We start from the raw sequence: 22,323 nt of genomic DNA on the forward strand, positions 1-22,323 counted from the left end.
TTTCCTTCCCACGGTCACCAAAGCGCTTGCTCATAGGGGATCACATGATTTTGGGGTTTTTCTCTGTGTGTATTGGAGGGTCTACCTTGAGGCAACTGTTGTAGTCATTTGGTGCTATATAAATAAAATTTGAAATGGATCGATTATCATCAGAGAATATTGTAAACCTTGTCGATAAAGGACAAAACAAACAGATCCTGACCAGATTGTGTTTGCACGGCTGTTTATTGAGACAATATTAAATCTTCTTCTCTGCAATACACAATATGAAATGTATTATTATTTCTTTGTGTGTTACGGGAAACATTATTGTCAAGACTTCAGTTTTAAAGATTCTGACATTTTAGAACAAACAAACAAACACAGGAATTGCATCAGAATTTATTATCAATGTTCCACATCAGTGCTCCCTCGCTTCCACTGAGTTAAGTGACTGCCCCATCCCCCAGCTCTTGAATGCATTTTTTAGACACAAAAACTATTCATTTTGTAACATAAAAGGTATCACTTGCACATTAAAAACAAAGCACATTTATAATGTCATTATCCACCATTGTCTGTGATTTCCATTATATGTTAATATTGCAATGAGGACATACTGATAAGGCATGGTGAACAAGAACAAAAAAAAATGAATAAAACATGATAATGAAGAGGTTAAAAGGGTAACAGAATGTCTTAACGGTATGTAGGCCAAGAGGAGGCAAACCTTTCTATCTTAAACAGAAAAAGGTGTCAGGATATGATGTTAGTAACAAGCAGAGCTAACACTGAAAATATTAAAAACAGTCTCCATTTTTGTGGTTAAACTGAGCTTTGATTATTGAGCAGTGAGTATTCTGTAGCTATTTCATCTCGCAAACGGGTGTTCAGCTGCTCATAAAGTTCAAGTTGTGGCTTTCTTTGCTTCCCCCACAGAATCACTCAGTAAGACTTCTGTCATAATCACACATCAGAGTGACAATGGAACATAACAGAAACATATATAAAATTTTTGGAATTATTATCATTTGTATTTTTATAGAAATACAAATCCACCAAGACACATAGCTGTTTTAACAGCTAGTGCCACATCAGATCAATATTTCAATATTTCAAGATCAATACTGACAACAAAAGCTGGACCAGCTGTCCTTAAATTCAGTAACAGTCAAACAAGTGGAAAAGTGAAGTAGCTATTTTAGAGAGCAGGCACATTTGGGATGTGCAGGTTGCAGCACTGGGGGTTAGTGTGGCCCTTGCATTATCTATTAGAACTTTTCAAACACTGTTGCCTCAATACAGCAGTGTAAGCTTTTATTTCGAAGCAGCACGATAGTGAGACTAGATCAGGGGTGTCAAACATAAGGCCCAGAGGCTGGAATCAGCCCAGCAAAGACTCTAATGTGGTCCGCTGGAAGACTTCAGAAAATGTGCAGTATTTCATTGATTTTAACTGTACTACCATAATTCCTATTCCTATTGATAAAGACTCTAAAAGATTAAAGGACATAAAAGTTTGATTTTCCACAGTTGGCCCCCTTAAACCCTTGTGCAATGACAATAAAGAGCTATTTTTTCTATTCTATTCTACTCTATTATACGGAAACTGAGATGTACAGTTAAAATTGCATTTATTTTTTTTAGATTTTCACTGGTTCGCCCAACTTAAAATCAAATTGTGTGGGACACAATTTAAAACGAGTTTGACATCCCTGGACTAGCGTCAATCTGCAGCATGTCTTAATGCACCTGAGGACAAAAGCAGGCAACAGCTTGGCACAATGGTGTCTGTGCACCACACTTTTCCTGTATTGCTGTGGTGCATGGCGAGAAGTAGAGTACTGAGCAGCTTGTGCACTCCTAGGGTGGTCTACTGAGCCAGCAGTTGCTCTGGTGGGCGCAGGAACACCACCATTACTGTGATGTTATCACTAGAACCAGCTGTCTTAGCATTACCCACCAACTGTTGGGCGACTCTTGCCCCCACATCATCCTCGGACTGTTCCACTGGAGCAGTTCCTCCTTCTGGTTTACCAGCCAGCTTTAGTGCATCCATAACTAGATGTGGGACTGCTGACGCCTTAACTGCATCAAAGAAACCATCGCATGCCAGAAGAACATAGTCCTCATCACCCTGCAGTTTCATTGTTAGGCTTTCAGCGTCTCCAGACACAAAGGGCTTCTGGTCAAAGTCACCTGAACGAGGGATGGATGAGTGGTTAACAGCTGCAAGTGAATACTGCAGAACCTCAGACTGTTGCAGTCATTGCCTGAAAACTATTTATTAAATCAACAGGCAAAACACGTGTACATAATCACTCACACTGCATTTTATGTATACAAAAACCCTCCCTTTTAGTATATTTTACTGTATATAGTAACCATTTGTACACAACACAAGTTACTCTTGTTTTTTACTTTATTTTTCTTAATTCTCTAATATCTCTGAGTCACTTTTTCATTCCCAATTTCCTAGTGTGGGATTAATAAAGTCTATAAAGACTCCCTGACTCTCAATTAAGACTGCAACAATTTAAGTAACTTCAACACATGCACTGCACACAACATTTGTTTTTACAGATGTTGCATGTAAGGTGAGGATTACTTGTCACCATCTAAGTAGTTTAACATGGAGCTGCAGTCTAGTTCTGTCTACACACATGGTGAAGAACAAAGAGGCAGCCTTTACTGTGATGCAAATAAAAAACGTGTATGTGTAGGGATGGCTATCGAAACCCGGTTCTTGTTGAGAACCAGTTCCCACTGTTTCAATTCCTTGGAATTGTTTGCCATTTTTGCAAACAATTCCCTTATCGATTCCAGTCGCCCCGAATGACGTCACCACGTTGCGGAGCGTCATTTACTAAGCGGCTCAAACACTCAAAAGTTTGGTTATACTTTACGAGAACGGATGACGACAGGGCAACTTGCAATACTTGCAAGTAGATATTTCATTTAAGGGAGGAAACACTACAAATGTGCAAAAGCATTTGCTCACAAAACACGCGATGACCTTAAATGAATGTCGTGTTTTTAATTCCGCTCCGGACTCATGAATCTCAACCCAGCAGCAGCGGTAACGTTTGTACGTCCTCTCCCATTAATGCGGCAGGGAGTGCAAGGCTGTGAAACGGAACGGTCTAGCCTTCAGATTTGCGTCACCGCTGTCTCGGTGGAGTTTAATAAACTCAGCAAGGAGCAGACGGCCATCTAAAATATAACAGGACACTGGCGTAAATTCTCGACCGTCTCACACTTCTGTTTAATCAGTTTTCTGTTTGACGTTTATTCAGCTGTGTGAAAATCCCGGAAGAACCCACCAGATAGATTAATAACGTTTTATTTAATCTAATAATTTTGATCTCAGCCAAACCGATTTACTCCGGATCAAATAAAACACCGAAAAAAAGGCAAACAATTACATTTTTAAGTTATCCGAGTGACTTACTGTATATATCATGTTTAACCTGAGTAGCGAAAGAGCGGGGATCTGAAAACGACGAAGCCACAATTCCGCTGCTCTCGCCGGCTCGAGTGACCACTGAACCCCTCCGGCTTGCTATCCAGCGGGTGGCTAACAGACGTCTCCAAAAACGTCGGCGCACTTTTGCAAATATGCGATATCTTGATAAACCAAGCAGATATTTGAAATTTAAACAGCTTCTTTCTCGCCTGAAAATATGTTAAAAGTTTATTTTGTGACCCAGAAAGAGTAATAAGACTAATTTTAAAACTTAGCAGCGGCCGCCATTGTTGGCAGCTGAAATTTGGCTGGGCCGCGCTATAAAGGATATGGTGGGCCACGAAGGACACACCCGACCCATCCTTCAAATTCGGGGAAATGAAGGACGCATTTGTCACCGAGCAGTGTCTAAGCTTGTGGTAAAAGGCTTGCACCCATTTGCACCCAGAAGTGTGAGACGGTCGATTTTCGGTAAGTGAATGTGTTTAATTGTAGGCAGGGACATTACTGGATATTCTTGTGTAATTGCTACAGAACAATTTATGTTATACTTTGTTATTGCTACAGAAGAATATTTTATTATTTTACATTTACAATTTTTTTTTTCCTGGTGACCCCGTGACACCCCATTGAAGAGCCATAGGCTGGATCTCTTAAGATCTCACTGTTGGGTTTGTAAGGCCATGTTACTCCTAAATTTCTATCTTGTTCAAAGAGAAGATATAAAACAAAGTTCTAAGCAAATCGACCTTAGTGTTCTCCTTTTTAAAAAAAGAATCGATAAGAGAATTGATAAAGGATCAAATTGTTGAACAGAATCGAAAATGGAATCGGAATTGTGAAAATCTTATCAATACCCATTCCTATGTATGTATCCAGGTGACACATTATTTAAATTCTTCTGCTTGCTGAAGGTTGTTGGCAGCTATCTTGCTTTATTTGGCAGTGATTACTGTAGTCTTTCCATTACAATATAAAGCACCTTAACGCAACTGTTGTGATATGGTGCTATATAAATATTGAACAGTGATACCTGTGGCAAGCAGGGCTGATTCAAATGAGGAGCATCCAGTGGGTCACCTTAAAAAGGCGGTTCATGTTTGAAAATCCTCCAATCTGTCTGAATTACAACCATTCTCAAAAGATTAGTGGACCAAAATTCCTCCACAGAACTGTAAAAGACTCATTGCCAGTTAGGGCAGCCCAACTAGTTACTAGGCTTAGGGGGGGCGATCACTTTTTCACACAGGAACAGGACCATGTAGGTTTGGATTTTTTCCCCCCTTAAGAGTAAACCCTTCATTTAGAAACTGTATTTTGAGTTTAATTGTATTGTCTTTGTCTAGTAATTAAATGTGTTTGATCTATAAGAATTAAATGTTACAAACATACAAAAAAGTAGGAAATGAGGAAGGGGGCAAAAACTTTTTCGCACTACAGTAAACTACTAAAAACATTGCAATTTCTAACACCTAAACCAGTGAACATTTCATCAAGACCTGTATCTCAATCAAAAGAATGATCAGCAGAATACGTGCTTACAACACAAAAATTTCCTTTGTGGGATTAATAAAGTATCTATCCATTATTCTAGCTGTTGCCTTACTATCAATAATACTTATATATATATATATATTAGGGGTGCAACGATACACAAAATTCACGGTTCGGTTCGATACTTTGGTGTCACGGTTCGATATTTTTTCGATACAAAAAAATGTTCATGCATTTTTAATTTGTCATTTATTAAAATTATAAATATATATTTTAACTCAAAAGTACAGTTTTTAAATTTAACCCTCACCCTTGTGCGTGTTTTTTATTTTGACAGCGAATGCGCACCTGCAGACCACTTATGTGCAGCCCTGGTTATTTAGCTCATCATATTGCAGCCACAGAAATTCTTTTGTCCATGAAACCATAAAGCTGCACTTTCTTTTTGCCTTATAGTCTGATTTGTCATAACTTCTCCGTTTTGTGGTAAGCTTTTCTTTGGCTGTCACTTCTTCACCCTGACCTGTCTTATTTGGCTCAGCAGAACTGAAATGCTTTTACACACGCACTCACAAAAACTCAGCGATTCTCTGCGCGATCAACCTCTCACATGTTTAAGCTTGCTGCGGGAGATTTCACTTGTCATGTTTGCATAGTAAGCTAACGATTAATAAGACGATGTCAGAGGAATTGGTGCACAAATTATCATCACTCACAGATCAGTACTGTCGCTCTCTATACACAGTTCGCACGATTGCAAAGTGAAAGCAAAAAAACAAGCGCAAATTCAAACGCGATTTCAATATGTCACATATTGACAGTGGCTCACCGATGCCAATGACATAATTACCCAGCTACATTTCCGAAAGAATGCAAAAGCATTGACATATATTTTTCCTACAATAGTCCGACGGGCAGGGAAGAGCCCGACTGAAAAAATCGCTAGCTCCGGGACGTCGGGCTAGCGATATTGCGAGCCCTGTATCTGATTGAGGAATCACTCATCTTTGGAAAAGAGAGTTTATTACAGAGAAATGGCTCTTTCCAAAATAAAAGCTATACTATCCGCTTCTTCTGGGCTATATTCTCAGCAGCATAAGGAGAATCATGTGCTAACAGCTGTCTAAATGACTCGGCTAAAGTTAGTAGCATGCTTGCTTTTTTTTGTCTGCTTCCACTTGTCTTTGCACTAGGATGATGTCGGCGTAAATGTGCAGTCATATTCGTTGTGTTCCCACTAGTGCTTTCAGGTTAATCTCGTTGAAATGACCTTAACGCCACAACACGGCAAATCTCCGTTAACGAGCTACCGCCGATCGCTCCGTGCATGGGGCTAGACGGCCAACATGTTAACGAGCTAACTGCGCTAACACACTAGTTCACACCAATGTAATTGAGCATTGCATGGCACATCCAACATACTGTTTTTCTTTAGTCCATGACTCGCTTACCTTCAGGGTCATACGTCACATGAAAACCAAAATAATTCCAAACGCCAGATCTGAATGAGAGTGGGGGAGGTCCATCTTGCAAGGAGAGCTTAACTTCTGTCTCGCTAGCTTGCCCTGCGCTCTTCCTTCTGACTATGCTGTCTGTGTTGAGCGCTCAGTGGATCTGCGCTCGACAGTGCAGCCTAGGCGGAGTAGTCGAACACAGATTCACTGAGCGCTCAACACAGACAGCATCGTCAGAAGGAAAATTGATAAAATAAATTACAAATGTTGTATTGTTCGATACATATGCGTACCGAACCGAAAGCACTGTATCGAACGGTTCAATATCGATACGAATATCGTTGCACCCCTAATATATATATATATATATATATATATATATATATATATATATATATATATGAATGAAATGGTACATTTTCTAAATATCTAAACACAGATTGCAAATATGAGTTAATGAGATTCACAAATCATTAGATTTCCCTTTTACTTTACAATTTACACACTGTCTCAACTTTTTTTGGAACCAAGTTTGTCGTTTACTTTCAGTTAACATGAGCAACCTCAGTTTATGTAGCAGTGGAGGTCAATTAAGGTCACACTTTGAGAACTACTATATGATACAGCCAGTCAAATCACATCTACAGTGGGGCAAAAAAGTATTTAGTCAGCCACCGATTGTGCAAGTTCCCCCACTTAAAATGATGACAGAGGTCAGTAATTTGCACCAGAGGTACACTTCAACTGTGAGAGACAGAATGTGAAAAAAAAAATCCATGAATTCACATGGTAGGATTTGTAAAGAATTTATTCGTAAATCAGGTGGAAAATAAGTATTTGGTCAATAACAAAAATACAACTCAATACTTTGTAACATAACTTTTGTTGGCAATAACAGACGTCAAACGTTTACTATAGGTCTTTACCAGGTTTGCACACACAGTAGCTGGTATTTTGGCCCATTCCTCCATGCAGATCTTCTTGAGAGCAGTGATGTTTTGGGGCTGTCGCCGAGCAACACGGACTTTCAACTCACGCCACAGATTTTCTATGGGGTTGAGGTCTGGAGACTGGCTAGGCCACTCCAGGACTTTCAAATGCTTCTTACGGAGCCACTCCTTTGTTGCCCGGGCGGTGTGTTTTGGATCATTGTGATGTTGGAAGACCCAGCCTCGTTTCATCTTCAAAGTTCTCACTGATGGAAGGAGGTTTTGGCTCAAAATCTCATGATACATGGCCCCATTCATTCTGTCCTTAACACGGATCAGTCGTCCTGTCCCCTTGGCAGAAAAACAGCCCCATAGCATGATGTTTCCACCCCCATGCTTCACAGTAGGTATGGTGTTCTTGGGATGCAACTCAGTATTCTTCTTCCTCCAAACACGACGAGTTGAGTTTATACCAAAAAGTTCTACTTTGGTTTCATCTGACCACATGACATTCTCCCAATCCTCTGCTGTATCATCCATGTGCTCTCTGGCAAACTTCAGACGGACCTGGACATGCACTGGCTTCAGCAGCGGAACACGTCTGGCACTGCGGGATTTGATTCCCTGCCGTTGTAGTGTGTTACTGATGGTGACCTTTGTTACTTTGGTCCCAGCTCTCTGCAGGTCATTCACCAGGTCCCCCCGTGGGTTCTGGGATCTTTGCTCACCGTTCTCATGATCATTTTGACCCCACGGGATGAGATCTTGCGTGGAGCCCCAGATTGAGGGAGATTATCAGTGGTCTTGTATGTCTTCCATTTTCTGATGATTGCTCCCACAGTTGATTTTTTCACACCAAGCTGCTTGCTTGGTGCAGGTCTGGTGCAGGTCTACAATACTTTTCCTGGTGTCCTTCGAAAGCTCTTTGGTCTTGGCCATGGCGGAGTTTGGAGTCTGACTGTTTGAGGCTGTGGACAGGTGTCTTTTATACAGATGATGAGTTCAAACGGGTGCCATTCATACAGGTAACGAGTGGGGGACAGAAAAGCTTCTTACAGAAGACGTTACAGGTCTGTGAGAGCCAGAGATTTTCCTTGTTTGAGGTGACCAAATACTTATTTTCCACCCTAATTTATGAATAAATTCTTTACAAATCCTACCATGTGAATTCAGGGATTTTTTTTTCACATTCTGTCTCTCACAGTTGAAGTGTACCTCTGGTGCAAATTACTGACCTCTGTCATCATTTTAAGTGGGGGAACTTGCACAATCGGTGGCTGGCTAAATACTTTTTTGCCCCACTGTACATTTCTGTGGTTTTGTGAGTTGGGACTGACTTACCTATGGCTCTCGATACAGCATATGTGCCATTAACACGCCAGCAACCCATGAAAGTAATGCAGCCTCCAAGATCCTCAATTCTCTGTTTCTCATCCTGGACAGTTTAACACATCAGAGAAGGAGTTTAGCTTCTGGTTTCCTTCTCACCATTATGTGTGAGTATGTAAAAATAAGTGCATGAGTAATTTAACTTCACATGAAGTAACTGCATTTGTTAGTAATAGTTAAAAAAAACACATGCGCGTACACACACACACACACACTGTGTGTGTGTGTGTGTGTGTGTGTGTGTGTGTGTGTGTGTGTGTGTGTGTGTGTGTGTGTGTGTGTGTGTGTGTGTGTACGCGCATGTGTTTTTTTGAGCTCTGAGGAATGTTTGATCCATATCACGCAATAAACTTTCCAAATATTTTATCTGCATTCCCATTTTGGAATACAACATAGTATGAAATTTGAGGCAGCAGAGGTTGTGTGTTTGTATGTGGGATTCTTACCTCTCTCTCTGGTTTATGTGGGTCCATGAGTCTAACAACATGCCCATCTCTGACCAGTATTGCCTGAGAGTCTCCCAGCCAAGCAACAGTCAGCTCTTGATCCTGGATCAGTACTGCCACTCCTGTGCTGCCACTCCGGAGACGCTGCAGCACACACAGGTGTAATTTAAAGACAAAAGACAGAGCAAGACAGCACACCAAGTTGAGTACTATAGCATGTAAATGTCAGCAGAAAACATTGTGCTCAAGATGCTGCACTGCTGATTTCTCAGTACCTCTCTCTTGGCCTTGTTTCTGAACATGTCATCTGTGCGTTTGAAGGCTGTTTTAAAGGCTGTGGTTGCATCACTCTGCAGCATCTCCTGTTTACTTAGAACAACATGGAGGTGAGTGGAAGCGTAGGTTGCTGCATCCACCCCTCCATGGCCATCAAACACAGCATAGTAAGCACGATCTACATCATCCTGGACCATACGGGAGGGAAAGAAAGACACAGTCATAAATAAATGTCACAGAATGCAGTTTTGTGAAAAACTAAGTGTACCCCATGATTCAGTGGCTTGTAGGACCACCTACAATACACACCCTCTGAAGTGTGGGCTGACAGATGCCCCCCATAGGCAGCAGTGATCCCAGGATGCAGCCTACCAATCCCCAGATCTAGCCAACCCCTCAGATGGGACTCTAAAATACTTTGGTATGCAGAGGAGCTCATGGTGAAGTTGGTGACTGCAAGATATGCTGCACAACAAATCTAAATCACCTCTCCACCACCGTGCAGCATCTGTGTATGCTTGGCTTTCTTCAAATATGGCTTTTATAGAGGATCAGCACCTCACTGCTGCTTACTTTATTTCTATACAAGCAGTAAGGGTACACTTAGTTTTAACAGGACTTTATGCGGTCCTGTGAAAACTTTTTTTTTTACATGACAGTATGTTTGATAATTAGTTGGGATTGTAATTTCAGTTTTTATTTTTGTGTCTGTGATATTTTTCATACCTGAATTCCAAAGAGCTGGTTGAACTCGGCTAAAGCCAAATGTTTGTCCTCCATTTTTCTCCGGGTGTTTTTGATGGCATGAATGGAGCACTGGAGGTTGCGAGAGGGACAAAGAGCCACCTTGGGGAAGTTTCTGTGCCACGCCAGTGCTACATCTATCAGTTTATTCAGGAAGGTGCGTTGGACTGCCTCTGATTGAAATACTGACAATAAATTACAATACAAGTAAGAAACCTGTTATATTTCTGGTTTTTTTTTTTCAATAACATCATGGACAAAGGCATTTTATTCCTTGAATTAATATGTACAATGGAAGTCAAACTACTTCCAGGTGGCACGGTGGTTAGCACTGTTGCCGCACAGCTAGAAGCTCCTGAGTTCAATTTCACCATCAGGCTGGGGTCTTTCTGTGATCTTTCTTCCTCCCACCATCCAAAGACATGCAGTTTGTGAGGATAGGTTAATTGGTTAAGCCAAATTGCCCTGTGTTAGTGTTAGCCCTGTGACAGACTGGCAACCTGTCCAGGGTGTACCCCGCCTCTCGCCCTATGACAGTTGGGATAGGCTCCAGCACCCCCCACGACCCTGAAAAGTATAAGTGGAAGCGAATGGATGGAAGTCAAAATACTACTTTTCAGTGCAGTGCAATGCAATATTTCCAACCACTATGCAAATGTACACCAGTTCCTTATAGAGGAGAGGTCTACTCATAGTTTCAATTTTAGTTTTTTACTTGTTTAAAAACTTTAGAAACTGAAATTATAATTGTTTGTGTTAAAACGGACCCTTTCACACACATGTGGCATCATCGAGGCTGAGGCTGTGCCCAAGTTGGCTGTGTGGCAGCAGACAGGGTGATATGTATTGGATAAATTATCATCTCCCCTTTTGCAGCCTCAAATTGCACTGTAAAAGATAAATTATAGTCTGCGAACATGCCAATAAGACCTGAGATGTGAAGACAAGTGTGAATGTGATCTGTGTTAGTACCGCTAATGATATTTGGTAATGATAAGTTGGTATCAAGTTACTTGGAGAGTGTATATCAGATATATGATCCTGGACAGACAACTTCCAAACACAAGATTATTTCATTCTGTCTGCTTGAATTGAATTGGCATCTTTCAGTATAATGCAATATATTCAAAGCACCACAAACATACAGACTGCTTTGTCATCTGCCTTCTCTTCTTGGTCACCTTCAGGTTCCTCAGGGCACTGGTAAGGTAAAAGGTCAGTCTGCAGCAGCTGGGAATATGCTGCCTGGCAAAGGAGGGCACCGAGTCTTGGAGAAGCACCCCTGAACAAACACAGAGATAAATACATGTTGTGTAATCTCTTGAAATTTGAGTCATTTTTCTAACTGCAGTTACAAAGTGTTGCACCAAAGTCCAAATTGTGGACAGAAAAAAGAAAAGATAATTTTTGGGCAGTAACCTGTAAATGCACTTCTTTTCCTCTACAGAATTGCATTTCTCTGGCAGCAAAGATTGTGTTTAGGAAAAAGGAAGTGGCATGAACAATTTTGTTTCTGCAGACAGGAAATGAAACCTTCCTGACAGGGAATACATCTGTAGAAAATGTGAGCAGAACAGAAAGCCAGTCACAGTTTTTAAGTGTTACTTTTTCCTGCTCAAAGTTTAAAAGTGTTTGAAAGTCTTTTACCAGCCTCTTCTCATTGCAGAAAGATTGACTGCAGATTATTGATTTCTAGAAGCCCAGACTTCTTACTAGGGATGGGTATTTATACGATTTTTACGATTCCGATTCCATTTTTGATTCTGTTTAACGATTCGATTCTTTATCAATTCTCTTATCGATTCTTTTTTTCTTTTTTCTTTTTTAAAAAGGAGAACACTAAGGTTGATTAGCTTAGAACTTTGTTTTATATCTTCTCTTTGAACAAGACAGAAATTTAGGAGTAACATGGCCTTACAAACCCAACAGTGAGATCTTAAGAGATCCAGCCTATGGCTCTTCAATGGGGTGTCACGGGGTCACCAGGAAAAAAAAAAATTGTAAATGTAAAATAATAAAATATTCTTCTGTAGCAATAACAAAATATAACATAAATTGTTCTGTAGCAATTACACAAGAATATCCAGTAATGTCCCTGCCTACAATTAAACACATTCACTTACCGAAAATCGACCGTCTCACACTTCTGGGTGCAAATGGGTGCAAGCCTTTTACCACAAACTTAGACACTGCTCGGTGATAGGGCTGGGCGATATATCGAGTTTTTTAAAAATATCGATATATTTTTATATGAGATATAAGATGTGACCATATCCTTTATATCGATATAGCCTATGTTACGTTATAATTATAGTTGTGGAGCCACAAGTTCTCTTTTGTCCACTTTTGTCTCTACGCAACGTTACTCGGCCTCGCCTCTCCTTCACTAAACACAGCTCCCCCTCCACCCCCATCGCTTCACCTGCAGGCAGCAACAAGATGGACACGGCAAATCTCCGTTAACGAGTTACTGCGCATCGCCCCGTGCGTGGGGCTGGACGGCGTCAACGTGTTAACGAGCTAACCACGCTAACGAGCTAACCGCGCTAACGCCATGCACAGCCTAAAATCCTTTCATTTTCTCAAAAGTTGACAGCGCGCCTTATGTATGAATTCTGGTTGTGCTTGATGACCGCAAACCGATTTCATGTGGAACACGGCGCTCAGCAATCTGTCAAAAAATGTTTTAGTATGACTTTGGTAAGCTACGGAGCTGCACCGCTTGATGGATTGTCGGAGCATTACGGCTACCGTAGTCCGGAGGCTGGCGGAGTGATACGTACTGTGCTTCAACGTAATATTACCGTATTGTGTGTGTATAAGGACCATAAATGGCACCTGTTAAGAGACACGGTTACAAAGAGGGTTTCAAACTCCAGGCTGTCAGTCACATAGTAGAAGTTGGGAACAGAGCAGTTGTGAAATCTGTCTTTGTTATTATGCTCAGCGTCTGTTAGTTTACATTTTGACTGCACAATTGTGAGCTCTTTGTTATGCACAAAAACAACAAAGTTTTCTTTTATTTATGGATCATTATTATTTAATAAATGCTCATAATTTATTTTTGAGTAGTTTTTTTCATGTACATCTATGCTGTATGTTAATAAAAGTTAATAAAATATCGAGATATATCTTATATCGCCATCCAGCTAAAAAATATCGAGATATGAATTTTGGGTCATATCGCCCAGCCCTACTCGTTGACATTCGTATATCCTGGCCTGAAAGAAGACACTAACGGTAGACTGCAGCGAGAACTGCCAGCATCTGAGCCAACCAATTCGTCGACTCCTTCAAATGCGGCCGACAAATGCGTCCTTCATTTCCACGAATTTGAAGGATGGGTCGGGTGTGTCCTTCGTGGCCCACCATATCCCAGAATTCATAGCGCGGCCCAGCCAAATTTCAGCTGCCAGCAATGGTGGCCGCTGCTAAGTTTTAAAATTAGTCTTATTACTCTTTCTGGGTCACAAAATAAACTTTTAACATATTTTCAGGCGAGAAAGAAGCTGTTTAAATTTCAAATATCTGCTTGGTTTATCAAGACATCGCATATTTGCAAAAGTGCGCCGACGTTTTTGGAGACGTCTGTTAGCCACCCGCTGGATAGCAAGCCGGAGGGGTTCAGTGGTCACTCGAGCCGGCGAGAGCAGCGGAATTGCGGCTTCGTCGTTTTCAGATCCCCGCTCTTTCGCTACTCAGGTTAAACATGATATATACAGTAAGTCACTCGGATAACTTAAAAATTTAATTGTTTGCCTTTTTTCTGTGTTTTATTTGATCCGGAGTAAATCGGTTTGGCTGAGATCAAAGTTATTAGATTTAATAAAACGTTATTAATCTATCTGGTGGGTTCCTCCGGGATTTTCACACAGCTGAATAAACGTCAAACAGAAAACTGATTAAACAGAAGTGTGAGACGGTCGAGAATTTACGCCAGTGTCCTGTTATATTTTAGATAGCAAGGAGCAGACGGCCGAGTTTATTAAACTCCACCGAGACAGCGGTGACGCAAATCTGAAGGCTAGACCGTTCCGTTTCACAGCCTCGCACTTCCAGCCTTCTCGGTCTTCAAAGGACCCAGCCCACGTAGACTGCGAAGGCCAGGTCCTCCGAAGGATGCAGCCGACGTTTTGGAACACAGCTTCTGTCTGTCTCTCTCATCATGGTCACCTAAATGCAGCGCACAGTAATGGCAGGTTTTGTAATAAGGCAGATCGCGCTAACATAATATGCACTGTTAGTTAATTATTTACCTGCCGCATTAACGGGAGTGGACGTACAAACGTTACCGCTGTTTCTGGGTTGAGATTCATGAATCCAGAGCGGAATTAAAAACACGACATTCATTTAAGGTCATCGCGTGTTTTGTGAGCAAATGCTTTTGCATATTCGTAGTGTTTCCTCCCTTAAATGAAATATCTACTTGCAAGTATTGCAAGTTGCCCTGTCGTCATCCGTTCTCGTAAAGTATAACCAAACTTTTGAGTGTTTGAGCCGCTTAGTAAATGACGCTCCGCAACGTGGTGACGTCATTCGAGGCGACTGGAATCGATAAGGGAATTGTTTGCAAAAATGGCAAACAATTCCAAGGAATTGAAACAGTGGGAACCGGGTTTCGATTCCCATCCCTACTTCTTACCTAACAAAATGTTAACAAAAATGTTAGATGCAATCTCTCTAATCTGCAAATAAAATTTCTATTAAAAGTACAATACTGAACTAAACACTGTAGGATTAATGGTTACTTTGCCTCTTTCCCTTGTTATGCGTATATAAAGAGACGACCGTGGCTCAGGGGGTTGGGAAGGTCGCCGGTTCAATCCCCGGGCTCTCTGTCCTGGTCATTGTGTCCTTGGGCAAGACACTTTACCATACCGCCTACTGGTGTTGGCCAGAGGGGCCGATGGCGCGATATGGCAGCCTCGCTTCTGTCAGTCTGCCAAAGGGCAGCTGTAGCTACAACTGTAGCTTGCCTCCACCAGTGTGTGAATGTGACAGTGAATGAATAGCGCTTTGGGTGCGTTGAAAAGCGCTATATAAATGCAATTCATTATTAGTATACAACAATAACCAGCATTCGACTGACATTTACAGTTTGTATAAAACAAGAATAAATAAGTTTTACTTCATGTCTGCTTGTGTATCACCATACACTAAAAATCATTACATTTAAAAAAATGGAATATGTAAAATAATCCACAGTATAATCCTTTGTATTTATAATATTAATTAAGGCCCTTTACTAACTAAATGGTGTGTGTCTTAGATAGCCACAATCATTTTCTCTTATTGGTCCACAGAAAAATAAATTTGTTCATCGTTACAACCTTCTATTCAGTTTGTCTCCTTCCCAGTCATACCTGTTTGCCAATAGCCTCAGGCCCAGCTCCAGGCTCTCTCCATGCAACTCCTCCATTGTGAATTTACGACTAAGAGGGCTAACAGGAAGTGAAGCGCCTTCCTCCAGAGCAGCTGGAAACTCCTCCAAAAATGCCTTCAAAAAGCACAGAGCCTCCTCCTGCTCCATCCCGCTGACTCTGGCTGGAGTGAACTCTTCGGTAAACAGGAGGTCAGGGCTCACAGGTCACTTCACAGTGGACAATTGAAGGGCACAAATTGAAACAAATTAATCAGTATAATTACATTACCATTTTCATCTAAAACTGTTTTTTTGTCATACAAGTTCAGAAAACTAATATAGGAGGTGCTTACTGTGTCACAAGATGCTTGTCTGAGAGTAAAATTAAAAGCAAAAAAAACGTAAAATACCCAAATTCCCCCGAATCTTATATTTTAATTGAAAGTACTAATGTAATGATACAAGTGTTGTTATAAGCTACAGGACTAATAGGATTGCCACATCTTGTAATTTGTACAGATTTATTGGTCGAGGATGTACTGCAGTCATCTGTGTGCATTTTGTGCATGATATGATGCTCCCCTGAGACAATATAATTCGAAGGTATAGCATACAGTTTCATTGGTAGGGATATGATACCCACCTCTAAGTATATAGGTATCAGTGAAGCCAGATAATACACACACTGACTACCGAAATGTCTTAAAGACAAAGACCTGGATGACCTCTAATTTCTTGTTCTAAATCGGATAAAACTGAGGTCCTTGTATTTGGCCCTAAATAGCTTAGAAATATGGTATCTTACCAGATTCTTAAGCTGGTTACCTCTGGTAACATTGTGTGGAATCTCTGACTTATTTCTGACCAGGATATATCCTTCAATACACATATTAAACAAATATATCGGACTGCTTTTTCCCCATTGTACTCTAAATATCTCTAAAGTTTGAAACATTCAGTCTCAGAGTTATGTTCAATAACTAATTCAAACATTTATTACTTCTAGGCTGGACTATTGTAATTCATTATTATCAGTATGTCCTAAAAACTCCCTGAAAAGCCTTTATTTAATACAAAATGCTGCATGAAGAGTACTGACAGGGAGTAGAAAAAGAGCATATTTCTTCCATGCTGGTGTCTTTTCATTAGCTCCCTGTTTAAAAATTCTGAATCAACTTTAAAATTCTTCACCTCATATCCAAGGTCTTGAATAATCAGACCCAGTCTTATCTTAATGACCTCATAGTATTCTATGATCCCAATACAGCATGCGACTCTCAGACTGCTGGTTTACTTGTGGTTCCTAGGATATTTAAAAGTAGAGTGGGAGGCAAACCTTCAGCTTTTCAGGCCCCTATTTTAGGGAACTAGCTCCCAATTCTAATTCAGGAGGGAGACACCCTTTCTAATTTTAATATTAATTAATATATTATGATAAATGGTAGAGCAGGGTGATATGACCAAAAATATTTATCATGATATATATTTGAAAATTTGCAATAACAATATAACTGACAATATAATTGACACTAGACAAAACACTTTACAACTTTATTAGTGCAAAAAACATCAATGTATTTTCACTTAAACAAGCAGTAGTTTTTATGTGCATTAAAGTTATATAAAAACTTAACAGTGCAAATGCAAATTCCTTGCTGACAGTTTAACCAAAAGGCATTTCCAGTGAAAACTGGCCGACATATAATAATAATAATAATAATAATGGATTGGATTTATATAGCGCTTTTCAAGGCACCCAAAGCGCTTTACAATTCCATTATTCATTCACTCTCGCATTCATACACTGGTGAAGGCAAGCTACAGTTGCAGCCACAGCTGCCCTGGGGCAGACTGACAGAAGCGAGGCTGCCATATCGCGCCATCGGCCCCTCTGGCCAACACCAGTAGGCGGTAGGGTAAAGTGTCTTGCCCAAGGACACAACGACCAGGACAGAGAGCCCGGGGATCGAACCGGCGACCTTCCGGTTACAGATGCGCTTCCCAACCCCCAGCACCACGGTCGCCTAAATCCTCAGCATAACCATATATAATATCCACAAAACTTAAAAAGAGGTTATACACACACACAATACGGTAATATTATGCTGAAACCCAGTACGAATCACTCCGCGAGGCTTCTGCTTACGATAGCCGTAATGCTCCGACAATTCATCAAGCGGTGCGGATTTGTAGCTTAGCAAAGTCGTACTAAAACATTTGACAGATTTTCGAGCGCCGTACACATAAAATCGTTTTGAGGTCAGTAAACACAACCAGAATTCATACATAAGGTACACGGGTTTATAAGGGGCACTGTTGATTTTCAGAAAAATCAAAAAGATTGATTTTAAGTGAGCTGTATTTTCCAAAAAAAAAAAACAAAAAAAAAAAAAAAACACGGTAATAACGATGGCCCGCTAGCATGCTCTACCAAAAATAGTGCTTTGTTGTGTATCTGATGGACAAAAGCTAAACCAGTTCCACACCAATGAAGTTGCAGCATTTTTACAAACCAATTATGGTTCATCCATTTCATTCAACGATCCGCTTTCGCCCTACTCATTCTCCGTCACCGCCATGCTTTTACAGCTATGTGCATATGAAAACAAAGGCACTACGCATGTGCGTTTTATCCATATTCTATCGCGATATTTCATTTTCTTATCATTGCCGAACATTATATCGGTATTACGATATGATATGGTCCAGCCCTAGTAAATGGACTGGTTCATATATAGCGTTTTTCTACTCTGAGCATTCAAAGCGCTTGTAAATTCACCCATTCGCACAAGCACTTTTTTCCTATCCTTTTCTAAGTACTTCCTATCTAACAGTCAGATAGGACTCAGATGCCAGCAAGGTGGAGGTGGAGTACTGGTTTGGGCTGGTATCATCAAAGATGAGCTTGTGGGGCCTTTTCGGGTTGAGGATGGAGTCAAGCTCAACTCCCAGTCCTACTGCCAGTTTCTGGAAGACACCTTCTTCAAGCAGTGGTACAGGAAGAAGTCTGCATCCTTCAAGAAAAACATGATTTTCATGCAGGACAATGCTCCATCACACGCGTCCAAGTACTCCACAGCGTGGCTGGCAAGAAAGGGTATAAAAGAAGAAAAACTAATGACATGGCCACCTTGTTCACCTGATCTGAACCCCATTGAGAACCTGTGGTCCATCATCAAATGTGAGATTTACAAGGAGGGAAAACAGTACACCTCTCTGAACAGTGACTGGGAGGCTGTGGTTGCTGCTGCACGCAATGTTGATGGTGATCAGATCAAAACACTGTCAGAATCCATGGATGGCAGGCTTTTGAGTGTCCTTGCAAAGAAAGGTGGCTATATTGGTCGCTGATTTGTTTTTGTTTTGTTTTTGAATGTCAGAAATGTATATTTGTGAATAGAGCAGGGCGATATGGCCAAGAATATTTATCACGATATATATTTGAAAATTTGCGATAATGATATAACCGACGATATAATTGATGCGAGACAAAATACAACTCCACAACATTACTAGCGCAAAAAGACAACCTTCCATTTATTTTCACTTAAACAAGAAGCTGGTTTTTATGTACATTAAAGCTTTATAAAAATGTAACAGTGCAAATGCAAATTCCTTGCTGAAAGTTTAACCAAAAGGCATTTCCAGTAGAAATGGGCTGACATATCCTGAGCATAACCATGTATAATATCCACTGAAGTTAAAAATAGGTGCTTTGCAACATTAAACTGCAGTGTGCAGTATGCATTTTTCGGACCGTAAGGTGCACGGGATTATAAGGCACATTAAGCGAAACAAAGCAGTCAGATAAATCAAACTTTATTAAACTCATTCTTCTTGCTTCCTCCACTTCTGTACCATTGTTTCATTAATGTTGAATTCTCTGGCAGCTGCTCTATTCCCATGTTGTTGCAGTATATTAATGACTAACCTCGTATTGTGGATGGATTATCTCAGTTGTTCTCCTGACTGAAGTTTGGTCCGTTTACAGCATCCTGCCATGCGATTGCATTTGTCTCTAACCATGAAGAACCTTCACGTTAACTTTTATAAGTGGAAAAGTGTTAGTGTTCGTCCTCCAGCTTCACTGTTTACGTTATGCTAACATAGCTGTGTCGCTAGTGATCACGTAGCACATCATTATATACTAGCTAGCCCAACTTCAGTAACCCTACAAACGTCACTGCTGTTTAGTTTCCTGTCTTCATTTATGTTGGAAGTGATAGCAGAGCTGTACGTTTGATTTTTTGCAGAAATCTCTCAGTCAGAACATGCAATATCATGCTTAGGTAACTAGCGAAACTAGCGAGCTAACTTCCGCTAGCTTCCTGCTAACTTCTAACTCAGTTAAATGTAATAACTTTTGTTTTCATGGATGCCTGGAAGTTAAACTTTATAGTTACACCTGGTAAAGCAGCAATGCTGATCGTTTTATTAAAGATGAAAGAATTTAGACAGTTTTTAACTCTAAGTGACGCTGCAGTGTTGTTTGACCTGAAGTATACGGAGTTTAGGACCCAGATTACTCCCAGATTTAAGAGCATCTTAGTCCGACAAATATGACAATAACAACGGCCGCTTGCATGTTCTGCAAAAAAAATGTGCTTTGTCGTGTATCTGACAGACAAACACCAAACCAGTTCCACATCACGGAAGTTGCACCATTTTTACAAACCAATTCTGGTTCATCTGTTTCACTCAACAATCGTCCATGTGCGTATGAAAACAAAGGCACTGCGCATGCGCGTTTTACTCCCATTCTATCGCGATATTTCATTTTCCTATCGTTGCCTAACATTATACCGGTATTACCGTGAACGGTATAATATGGCCCAGCCCTATTTGTGAATGTGGAGATGTTATATTGGTTTCACTGGTAATAATAAATAATTGAAATGGGTATATATTTGTTTTTTGTTCATTTGCCTAATAATTATGCACAGTAATAGTCACCTGCACACACAGATATCCCCCTAAAATAGCTAAAACTAAAAACAAACTAAAAGCTACTTCCAAAAACATTCAGCTTTGATATTAATGGGTTTTTTGGGTTCATTGAGAACACGGTTGTTGTTCAATAATAAAATTATTCCTCAAAAATACAACTTGCCTAATAATTCTGCACTCCCTGTATATGTGACAAGAGCGGAGTTCTTGTAATGGTCACTTGGGGCTTGCTCCAAAACTTTTTCAGTCCCACGGACTGTCCAGCTTTACATGTTTATTGCCTGGTACAATAATGTGTCCAACTTGGACAGCTTCTCTCCCCAACTGTATGGTGGGAGACTTAAATTTTATGTTCTTATAATTCATTTATTTGGATATTGGCATTTGGGGGTGTAGACAGAAAACTGTCATTCCTGTTTTCTTCTTCTGACCCGTCTCCGTAAAGCTTAGGCTGTGTGGGAAAATTCCAGCATACCAGCAGTTTCTGAAATAGTGGGACTAACTTGTGTGGCACCAACAACCATGCCCCTTTTCTAATGCTCCGTTTGAACCCGAGGAGGTCAACTTGACCATGGCTACATGTTGCTGCCATAACTGCTGGTTAGATATTTACATGCCTATCTAATAAAGTGGTAAGAGAGTGTATATGGATTTTTACAGGAAATATTCGTACAGTTCGATTCATAATTTGTTGGGCATATAGAACGTTTTTGTACAGCATCGCAGTGGACTTGAAATCAGCAATAATCAATTTATGAAATGTAACGCTCTAAACCAGGCCCCAGGGACTTCATTATTACAGGATATTTTTAAAAATAAAAATAAAATGTTTTTTTTAAATGCGCCAGCTTGTTGTCATGTAAGTTACATGTTGGCCAATATGTCTGAACATTTCTTGAAAGAAGCGCAGAGAAGCACTTGAAAAGGGCTCGCAAACTCCCCACACTTTGAGTTAAACGCAAAGAAAAAAGCAACCGTGCTGCATTGGTTGTACACCAGGACTCATACCTGAAAACTGGAGCCTAACGATCAGCTTTCCCGTTTCTTTTCTTTGCAGTGCGTTACATGAATGTTGAGGGTTTGGTGCTTTGTATGCAGTACACATTATAGTGCTGCCCACAATTACACCTCGAGTCCTGAGTCACTCACTCAAGTGAGTGAGTGACTCAGCGACCATGTTTCATCGACATGATCGCTACCAGAATACATGCTTATTTTACAGCCAAGCAGACAGTGGTTAACTTGGTCTTACCGTCCGCTGACTTGGTGCAGTCCCTTGTTTTAGTACGCGTCTTCACACCTCCTGAAGTCCTACTGACTAAACACGCCCTTCGGCGAGACAAAGACTAAAGGGATTTACTGATAACACAAACATGCACCGCGTATGGTAATACACAATCCCAGTTCACTATTAACAGTGTTTACAGATCTGCGCAACGATCCACGCCCAATTGAACCGGCAGTTTCCTGTACGCCATCATCGTCATCACCATTGTTATAAGACCCTTCTTCGCCTATCTTTTTATGGCGGGTAGCAAACAACTTTAGGTGTTATACCACCACCCTCTGGACTGGAGATCTCCCATCATGCCTTGGGACATGTGCTGCTGTTTAGATGTTCTTGTTCTATTGTTTATGGTTACGTTACTTTTAACTGTTATCTTGAATGTTGTGTTTACGCCGTGGTGCAGCGTCACTGACAGTTGTTGTTTTGTAGCGAGAGTGCTGTACCATGAGTGACTTCTGTTGTGCTGTTGTTGAACTTTGAGGCACATTGTAGCACAGCAAGTGTTTTAATAAGGTGCGCTCCCTATCAGCTTGGGGTTAAATAACAAGC

At 40.6% G+C, this 22,323-nt stretch overlaps 1 protein-coding gene across 2 annotated transcripts; it reads right to left on the reverse strand.

Moving 5' to 3' along the window:
• Positions 1-206: 206 nt before the first annotated feature.
• Positions 207-22,004, reverse strand: ppm1f (protein phosphatase, Mg2+/Mn2+ dependent, 1F). Of its 2 annotated transcripts, none has more exons than XM_076890529.1 (8): positions 21,739-22,004; positions 15,541-15,767; positions 11,359-11,459; positions 10,160-10,362; positions 9,433-9,621; positions 9,158-9,301; positions 8,664-8,757; positions 207-2,178 (listed from the first exon to the last, which is right to left on the reverse strand). In XM_076890529.1, the coding sequence occupies exons 2-8, from the start codon at positions 15,705-15,707 to the stop codon at positions 1,853-1,855; spliced, it is 1,224 nt and encodes a 407-aa protein (XP_076746644.1). In that variant the 5' UTR covers positions 15,708-15,767; positions 21,739-22,004; the 3' UTR covers positions 207-1,852. The 2 variants fall into 2 exon arrangements, with proteins under 2 accessions (XP_076746644.1, XP_076746643.1); XM_076890528.1 differs by having other exon boundaries at positions 11,323-11,459; positions 21,739-22,003.
• Between the last annotated feature and the right edge of the window lie 319 nt (positions 22,005-22,323).

Source organism: Maylandia zebra, linkage group LG12 (assembly GCF_041146795.1).
Source record: "Maylandia zebra isolate NMK-2024a linkage group LG12, Mzebra_GT3a, whole genome shotgun sequence".
In the NCBI taxonomy this organism is placed as follows: Eukaryota; Metazoa; Chordata; class Actinopteri; order Cichliformes; family Cichlidae; genus Maylandia; species Maylandia zebra.